Source organism: Spinacia oleracea, chromosome 4 (genome assembly GCF_020520425.1).
Source record: "Spinacia oleracea cultivar Varoflay chromosome 4, BTI_SOV_V1, whole genome shotgun sequence".
Classification (NCBI taxonomy): domain Eukaryota; kingdom Viridiplantae; phylum Streptophyta; class Magnoliopsida; order Caryophyllales; family Amaranthaceae; genus Spinacia; species Spinacia oleracea.
Genome location: NC_079490.1, coordinates 85,638,458 through 85,648,269, shown reverse-complemented (window position 1 = coordinate 85,648,269; position 9,812 = coordinate 85,638,458). Strand labels below are relative to the sequence as shown.

The window sequence follows — 9,812 nt, the reverse complement described above, 5'->3', positions numbered from 1 at the left end:
GATCCCTCCATCTAGCAAAGTAGGTTGTGAAACCCTCATTTTTCTTTTGGAAGAGAACTTCCAGCTCGCGCATGGTGACTTGAAAATCTATGTTCGACGAGTATTGCTTCACTAGTAGAAAAAACCCCTGTTGCAGCCCCCTTGTTGCAGCGTACATGTATTAATACGCTTCAACAACTAGTTGGTCAACGCGGGTCAAACCATTTAAATGGTTGTTGCAGCGTACAATTTAATTGTTCCCTGCAAAAGTGTTTGTTGCAGCGTACATTTTAAAAGCCCCCTGCAATAGCCCGTTTTATTGCAGCGTACATTTAAAAGCCCCCTGCAATAACCCGGATAAAAAAATTCGCTGCAATATTATACTACGGAGTAATTCAGAACAAATTAAGCATCTCAAAACTTCAGCTCTCGCGCGCGCTCAACTCCCTTCTTCTTCCCCATAGCTTTCCCTGCGTCGCCCCCCTCAAAAAAAAAACCATTCCTGCGTCATCAATCTAGCTTCCTCGTCGAGTCGTCGGTGGTTCTGGCCTCCTCGCCAGTCGCCGGTGGGTCTCTTTTCTCGCCTCCTCTGCAGATGCCGTTTTGTTCAATTCATTTTTTTGAGTTCTGTGCTTCGTTTTAGGTTTTGTTCAATTTGTTTGTTCAATTCGTTTTAGGGTTTGTTCTATTCTTTTGTTCAATTCGTTTTTACGGTTCAATTCGTTTGTTCAATTCGTTTTTAGGGTTTGTTCAATTCGTTTTTTAGGGTTTATTCATAGATAAAGATGGGGCGGTGTTGGAATTAGAGAATGGTGGTGGTGGTGGTGGCGGTCGTGGTGGGGTGGAGCAGGGGAGGTGGGTTGACTGTTGTTAATTGCATTGTACGTACTATTGAAATGTGATTTTTCATGTTATAATTCTTTACCTTCATTTTTTATGGTCTTGTTGTATTTTCATCCTATCATTTCCAGAAGCTGTATTGATCATAAATCTCTGAAGCAAAGTGGTGACCTTTTCTCTGAGTTGTTCATTTGACGTTCACTTATTGTTGGATGTACCAAGAACACAATTGATGCTATTTTCTTACAAATTATGGGTGTTTGGAAATATTAACTCATTATGAAATGATGAAAGTAGAATATTTAGGCTTTTGCTTTGTATTATTTAAGTAGACCTTATGACCTAATTATCTTCCTTTCAGGCCACAGATTACTACGGAAAAGCTGTGCAGTTGAATTGGAATAGTCCCCAGGTTTTTTTCTTTTTGTATTTGGCTATTTTATCTTTTTACTACAATTCTTTAGATTTCTGTTCATTTTTGTCATTGTAACAATCTCATTGTTCCTTTCCAGGCGCTTAACAACTGGGGACTTGCACTGCAGGTAATATTTCTCATCTATACAGTGAGAAATGCAGAAAGGAAAGGCTGAGATGCATTTTTTTTACACTAGAAAGTTAGTGGCAGTACAATGCTCTCAGACTTTGGCTTTACCATTCCCTGTTTTGTGATACAGGAACTCAGTGCGATAGTCCCTGCTAAGGAAAAGCATAACATTGTTAAGACGGCAATTAGTAAGGTGCAAACATATTACTTGATAAACCCAAGATAACTAAATGATTTTAGGTGTGGGTTACATACGAAATTATGAATATTATTGAATCTTCACTATTATTTGATTCTCTGTAATATACCTTGATGCAGTTCCGTGCAGCAATTCAGTTGCAGTTTGACTTTCATAGGGCTATTTACAACCTCGGAACTGTTTTGGTTAGTCCTCAATTATTCTTTTCTGTTTTAGCAATGCTTGTCCAGTGCTTTCTTCTTTCTTTTATTATTATCATCTGGATATTGTGTTGTATTGAAGGGTTACACGGTCACTGAGATCGGATGATAAGGTGAGTTATGTATATTTTGGTTTTGCAGTATGGCTTAGCCGAGGACTTGCTAAGAATCGGGGGATCAGTCAGCCATAATGATATTTCGCCCAATGACTTGTATAGTCAGTGCGCTGTCTATATTGCAGCTGCTCACGCATTGAAGCCAAATTACTCGGTAAGCTCTCTGCAATTCTGGTTTCTCATCTTCACCCTCCCTGCCTCTTCAGCGGTCCTCACGAAACATTGATGCGGGTAGGCTTGTATACACCTCAACCTTCCTAAATCTGCTTTGGTAGAATTCTTGGTGGGTGTTTTTTTGTCTCTTGAAATTGGACCTATTGGGCTCTTGCGCTTTGTATTTTTCATCCTGATACAACTTTCAAGCTCAGAATATTATTGGAGAAATGCAAGGAAAAATTATAACGCAAAATCATTATGCTAGGCCAATGTATTCCTATTGCAAACAGTTGCATCATATCTGTTTTCTCTGACGAGGTTTCTTGTTGAGTTGTAATTTTGACAGTTTTTTTGGTTTTGCTTTTAAACTTGTAGGTCTACCGCAGTGCACTGAGGCTAGTCCGTTCTATGGTAAGAGTGCTTTACATAAAATCAACAGAAAGTGTACATAGTTCTAGTTACATTTCAGCATTTTACGTGACTGTAAAAACCACATTCTACTTTCCATTTAGTTATCCTCAATGCTAGTTTGACCCTCTCCCCACCCCTCAATAGGTAATCCCTTTACGGCTTTACCCGAATCAAATTATCAAGTACTTTGTGTATGTTTAAGGACACTCCCAGAGCTTTGATCAACTTTCACCTTTCATGAATGTCAAGTGAAAACATATCAAGGAATATAGTAGAGACGTTCCTTAAAATTCTGTTTCCGAAGCTTGACCTTTTAGGGACAGAAATTATGGTTCAATTGATATTTGTTTGATTTAGTTCTCTACTCTAGTTACTCTAGTTGCTTCTGGAGATAATCCAGTGTTTCAAGGAAGAGGGCGGGGAGGGGGGGAGGGGGGGGGGGGGGGGGAAAGAGGAAATGTTCTTGCAGACAAAACATGCACCTTTATGCATTTTCATATATAGTGGTTTGTGTTGCTCCCTGACGTTAACACAAGGCTTCTCCTTTTGCAGTGTGTTAAGTCATGATTTGTTCTAAATCTCTCTTATCTATTTTTCAGCTTCCTTTGCCCTATCTTAAAGTGGGATATCTGACGGCTCCACCTCCAGGAAATCCAATAGGCCCCCATAGTGATTGGAAGCGGACACAATTTGTCCTTAACCATGAGGGTCTTTATCAGGTAATTTCACTATCTCCTGGCTTGGGAAGGAAAGTGAATATTTAATCAGACACTCCAGGATGTTAGACAGGCAATATTTAATCAGACACTTCAGGTGTTGTGCTTTCCATGGCTCAGTTGCATTGCGTTTAGAGCATTGTTTAGCTAAATAATCCTATTTTTCTAAACATCTTTCCATGTGATATCTTTTCATATAGTAACAAATACATTTCTTTGATGAAAACTATATGGGAAGTTCTACATCCTGACCTCTTCGTTTGGGAAATTCTACATGGTGGAAACTAAAAAGTTTCATTTTCTTGGTAATGGCTTAATACACTAAGTGTCGTTATCAACTAAAGTTATGGCTAACCCACCACTAATTTACCATATTTCTGACCCTAAATATAATTACTAACCTACCCTCTAGTTAATACACCTCACTCCAAGTCTCCCACCACCACCCACCATCCAAACCAACCTAACCACCCCACGCCACCACCTGACCCCACCGACCAGTCCAACCCCATCGCGCTACCTGACCCCACCACCGCACCCACCACTCTACCACCCAATCTCACCACTTCTTCTCTCCATCTTCACCAACAAGGCAACAACCACACGCAGCCCACGTCTCCGCTGGCAAGCCAGTTTAGCTATCAACGAGCTATTCCCCAGCCAATCTGTTCAGCGAACCAGCCAACCAATTCAAATGCAAACTTGGCAACATCAAAAGAATCGAGATGTCTTTTTCTTCTTCTTCTCATGGATCTGACAAAGCTGACTCGGAGAAATCGGCTTGGCCTCTCCAGCAACAGCTTCCCCAGTCCAACCTCGTTTATATTCAACAATTTAACTTCTATAAATAGATCGTTTTTGCAGAACAATAATTTTTTTGGGTCCCTTTAATTTATTTATTTTCCACCATGTAAAATTTTCCAAACCAGTAGACCACCATGTAGAATTTCCCAAATTATATTGATTGTTGTTTGTCTTTGTTTTCCAACGTCTTGCAGTGAAGTTAGCAATGCCTCTCTTTCTCCCTTTCTCTATCTTGACTTGAGAAACTTGCAAGGATACTGTATTGTACTCGTTTCATCCTTGGGGTTGATTTAGCATCTGAAAGTTACTTTAGTTGGAATTTTCACCTATGGATACTTGCGATGGAGAGCTATCAAGTTCTTGTTATATGGTAGTTTCTTTAATTGGTTTTCTAAAATTTATGGGGACCTATCTATTGCTGTGTGTAACTAAGATAGATATCTCTTGAGATTTTCTCAATTATATGTGGAGACATGACATTCATCTTGACTCAGGCAGTTGGATAATGGTATAGATTATGGAGATATGTTGAGATATTTGACCATTGTGCAATCTGATGGATGGTTGAAAGTAATGTTTCTTACTGAACCACCCCTTTCTAATGCAGATTGTATCCGAACAAAAGACATCACGGCAGAGTCTTTCTAGCAAGCAAGTAGATGGGCCAAATATAAAAAATAGAGCCGTCAAAGTTGACATCCCTGACATTGTTTCAGTGTCAGCATCTGCTGATCTTACTTTACCACCTGGGGCTGGACTCTTCATTGACACAATACACGGACCTGTATACTTGGTTAGCAACTTCTTTTACCTTTTATATCTGCATTTTCCATACATCTCAATGATTCTTTTTCCTCAATGTCTTTTTATTTTTTTATTTTGACATAGGGTTAAATTTACTGAAATGAAAAAGTTTTACAAACTAAACAAAAAATTAAGGTCCTTATAGACCATTACATATATTACGAAACAAACTAAATGCATAAGCTTAACATTCACAAGGGTAGCCGGCTCTTTCCATAGCGGTCCTTGATTGTTTCTCAATTTGTTATGACGATAACTGGAAATTTGGCCTTATAACGCTGCTGTTCTCTCACTGGACATCTTAGGTAGCTGACTCGTGGGAATCTTTGGATGGTTGGCTGGATGCAATTCGTTTAGTTTACACAATTTTTGCTCGAGGTAAGAGTGATGTTTTGGCTGGTGTAATCACTGGATGATTAGTCTTTGACTCTTTGTTAAATGTATTAATTGTATTATCGGTACGCTTTCTTTTCCCTTTTAATTGGGTTGTGTAGCATAGAAATGTTTAATCACAGAAATCAATGTATATTATGTAGAATTTCCTGAGGAAATCAATTTTTTATATGCTTAGTTTTGACTTTCTAGAACTCATTCCAATCCATTTATGCATATTTAAGGCTCATTGTGTCGTTATAGGTCATATTTAGGCTAAAGTGCTATTTTCGCTCCCAACTTTGAACTTAAGAACCTAATGACTCATTTTAAACTTATTATATGATAAATATGCTTAGTTTTAAGTTTCTAAGACTTATTCTAATCTATTTATGCACATTTAATGCTTGTTTTATCGTTATAGGTCATATTTAGGCTAAAATGAGGCATTTTCGCTCCTAACTTTAAAATAAAGAACCTAAGCACGCATTTTAAACTTAATACATGTTTAATATGCATAATTTTAACTTTATAAGACTCGTTCCAATCCATTTATGCATATTTAAGGCTCATTGTGTCGTTTTAGGTCATATTTAGGCTAAAATGACATTTTCGCTCCCAACTTTGAACTTAAGAACCTAAGGACTCATTTTTAAATTATTATATGATTAATAAGCTTAGTTTTGAGTTTCTAGGACTTATTCTAATCTACTTATACCCATTTAATGCTTGTTTGATCGTTATAGGTCATATCTAGGCTAAAATAAGGCATTTTCGCTCCCAACTTTAAAATAAAGAACATAAGGACTCATTTAAAACTTATTACATGTTTAATATGCATAATTTTAACGATCTAAGACTCGTTCCAATCTATTTATGCACCTATAGGCTCATTGGGTCGTTATAGGTCATATTTAGGCTAAAATGACATTTTCGCTCCCAACTTTGAACTAAAGAACTTAAGGACTCATTTTAGACTATTAGGACATTGTCATTAGTTTCTTGAATGTTAAAATGTGATATTTAATTTGTATTTAATCTAATGTTTAATTTAAATTTCTGTTTTTGTAAAGGTCTACACTCCGAGGATTGCGCCTTATGCGAGGAATTTGATGTGGTTCGTGAGCAATGGGCTAAGTTTTTTACCAACAAGTATTTATTATTGGCTTTAGCGCGCTTGATCGAGTTGGTTTAGTTGTTATAGAATAAATTTTATATTAAAATGTATGTTTATGTTGAAATTGGAACATATATTTAAATGTAATATGTGCACTTTGGTTTTGGGATATATAGTATACAAAACTCCAGTTGTTGTTTTTATATTTGTTATACAGGTTGCGTTATTCTATTATTGTTTTGACAGGTTTCTATATTTGGTGCAAGGCACTCTAGGTATCCCTAAACAAAATTAGAATTTTCCCGCCAAAAGTGCTTTTTTGCAGCGTACATATATGTTGTACGCTGCAACAAGGGAAAAAAATTTCGCAAAAATTCAGACTTGTTGCAGCGTACAAATAAATGTACGCTGCAAAAAATTGAGTAATTCAGACTTGTTGCAGCGTACAAATAAATGTACGCTGCAAAAAGTTGGGTCTGTTGCAGCGGGCTTTTATATGTACGCTGCAACAAGTCCAAAATTTTGCCAATTTTTTGGCACTTGTTGCAGCGTACATCTAAAAGCCCGCTGCAACAAATCACTTTTTGCAGCGAACATTGTACGCTGCAACAAGTTCAGACTTGTTGCAGGCCCCCCAGTTGCAGCATACGATGTACGCTGCAACAGGGGTCTAAAAGCCCGCTGCAATAAGGGTTTTTTCTACTAGTGCTTGATGAAGACATTGACAAAGTCTTCCCAAGTGGGGAAGAGCTTAGGGTCCTGGTGATAGTACCATTTCAGCGGCACAGGTTTCAAGGACAAAGGAAAGGCAGGTAAATACATGGACTTGTCCACGCCTTTCAGGTTCATGGCATTCACAAAGCTCAATAGATGATCACGGGGATTGTCCGTGGCTTTAAACTTTGGTAAGTCAGATGAACTAAACTTTTCTTGTAGTTTGCCAGGAAAAGGTTCAGGATCGAGGGAGAAGTACTTGCTTCCCATGGTTTGCTGTAGGACCATTTTTTCAATCCTCTTCTCGTTATCGAGGTCATTTTTGGCTTGTGCAGCCGCTAAGACTTCGTTTTCCATTTTCAGTTGGCCCATGAGTTGGGTCATTTGAGCCATCTGGTCTTGCAATTCTTCGATGGACATGTTTGAGGGTGCGAATCGAGGTTGGGGAAGCGGAGATCCTTGAAATGAGGGATGACGGACGGAGCTTGGAGTTACTAAACCTGGTGTTGGCGATGTATCTTCGAGACGCACTAACCGTTGATTTCCTGATCGGCACCAAGTGGCAGGACCAGTCCTATGCATAAGATAAGCTAAAGTTTAGGTCCCAAAGTTTCAAGTATTACTTAGTCTAGACTTCGACTCTCTCTATTGGTTTTTCACTCTTTCTTTTGTTGGTACACTTTTTAGTTCTTTCTTTTGGTCATTCTTTGGATTTTCGAAACACTTGCCCATGTGACATTCATAATTATTAGCATGTTCGGTTTTGGTGCCGAGCATTTTCGTCGTAGGAGGCCTAACAACGACGCAAAGAGTTATTCTTTTTTTATGAGTCGCTTTTAGAATCGAGTGCTTTTCTTACGCCCTCGTAGCAATTCTTATTACGGACGTTTTTTTTTTGTGCTACGTATTTTCCTTTTGCGCGGGCACCGAGGCTGCTGCGCCTGACCAGAAGGCCAAGCAGCAACTTCAGCGCCCAGCGTAGGGCGTAGGGCGTGAGAAATTCTGGCGCCCAGCCAGGGGCGTTGAAAATGCGTCCCTGGCTGGTTCTTGTTTTCTGTTTGCGTCTACTTTTGTTTATGCGACTTCGATTTTGCGTGCTTGCCTAATAACGTCCTTTACGCGTCGTGCAGCGTTTGTGGGATTCGTTACAGGCCATCCCGAGCGTCGCTTATTTTTGTGGCGATCGTTCGGGTTTGCGGAACACGTATTTCGGTATAACTCTTTGGCAAATTGGTTTACGATTGTTTGGGCAATTTTTAAGGTCGTTGGTTTTTCTAGGATAGTTTGTCACACACAATCATATATTTCGCTACACATAAGTAACATTCCATCATGAGGCAATAATAACATGTCATGTAGTTTATGATAGGCTTCTATGGGTAGTTATTTGCGCCTGGCTTGGTACCGCTTCTATCGCAGATCCAACACATGCCCCAGTCGAGGTAGTGTCTTCAACAGACGAATTTCGCTCAAGAGGCCAACCCGCAAGTGCAAGCCAAGGGGGCATGCAGGCGAGAGGGACCTAATGGGAGAGCAATTGGGTTTGGGACGAGTGTACTACTAGCGAAAGTGCCGAGTGGACAACATTCGAAGCGTATGCACCCCCCGATTGGCAATGGGTATCCTTAGTCCCAACTCCCAAGATGAAACACCAAGGGAGCCAAGATTCGTTATGTGGTTCTGCCCGTTCACATTAATATGCTGATTTTCAGGTCGTCCCAACTTGATGGGGAAATAAACGCGGGGTAGGATCGTTTCACCCCTCGGCTATTTTGATTACCTACTAGCACGAGTATTTCCTTCACTACCCCCAGCGGAGTCGCCACTGTGAGGGGGTCGAAAAAGCACGAGGCTAATGCGTGACCTCGTCCCTCGTGGGTGTGACGCTTCTTTTTGTCAAATCAAGTGTAATTGGATTTCCTGTGAGTTTACACCCAATTGACTAGTAATATAGGAGTCGCCATTCAGTTTTTAACGACAATGAGAAAAACTGACAAAACCCGGTTATCGTGACATAAAGGGAGTGCAATTATGTTTGACCACGACGGCCGTAGGTTCCCTTGTGATCCCTGGTGGTGGGGATCGCTCAACGTACACCCGCAGGGTAGAGATTGAGGGTTTAGGGGACTGTAACTACCGAGAGGAGTACTCGCTCTTCGATAACTCCAGAGGCAGGATATCCTTACTAGCTCAGCATAAATAATTGAAGGGACATGCGTTAACTATTAAACTAATCTGAGTTGATTTTAACAATATGCAACATATAGTACTAGATCGAGCGCGATTATCTGATTTAGATTGTTTTAAGGGACCTAGCATGATAATCCAATTTCCCAAAAATATCATATTTATTAAGCGTGATCGAACAATAAGATTTTAGTTAGTTTAACAGTTCATAAAAGGGCGAGGAAAGCAATTAAACCATGGAAAAGGGACACATTACGACGCACCCTTGAGAGGTGCGTCACGGTTCTCAGAAAACTAACCGCTTTGACTTTGCTATTTCTCCTTTTATTTAACGAATCTCAAATTTTGGGAGGGGATACGTTCTGTTCGATTTATGGATCGATTGCGACAGAACGCGTGATCAGTTTTGCAGCGTGAGGCTTAGGCTTAGGGGTTTAGAGTCAATACTCAGAAATATAATTGTGTGTTGTTGTTTTCACGTCGAACTTAAGGCCCTATTTATAGAAAAGAGTTCGTGGAAAGATAGAATTGCAGAACTCTAATCCACGAGGAATTAGGAAAAAACACGTACCAGGTATTTTCAGCGCCCAGGCCTGGGCGCCGAAGATTTCGGCGCCCAGAGCCAGGCGTTGAAAATAGGATCTGGGCTGTTT

The 9,812-nt window shown here is 39.8% G+C and overlaps 1 protein-coding gene across 1 annotated transcript; it reads left to right on the top strand.

Annotated features, from left to right (window-relative positions):
* The first annotated feature begins 788 nt into the window (after positions 1-788).
* LOC110796390 (protein HLB1-like) lies at positions 789-6,397 on the top strand. Its single transcript, XM_056841934.1, has 11 exons — positions 789-860; positions 1,181-1,231; positions 1,332-1,361; positions 1,494-1,556; positions 1,682-1,747; positions 1,904-2,032; positions 2,410-2,445; positions 3,045-3,164; positions 4,573-4,758; positions 5,075-5,147; positions 6,215-6,397. The coding sequence occupies exons 1-11, from the start codon at positions 789-791 to the stop codon at positions 6,334-6,336; spliced, it is 948 nt and encodes a 315-aa protein (XP_056697912.1). The 3' UTR covers positions 6,337-6,397.
* The last annotated feature ends 3,415 nt before the right edge of the window (positions 6,398-9,812 follow it).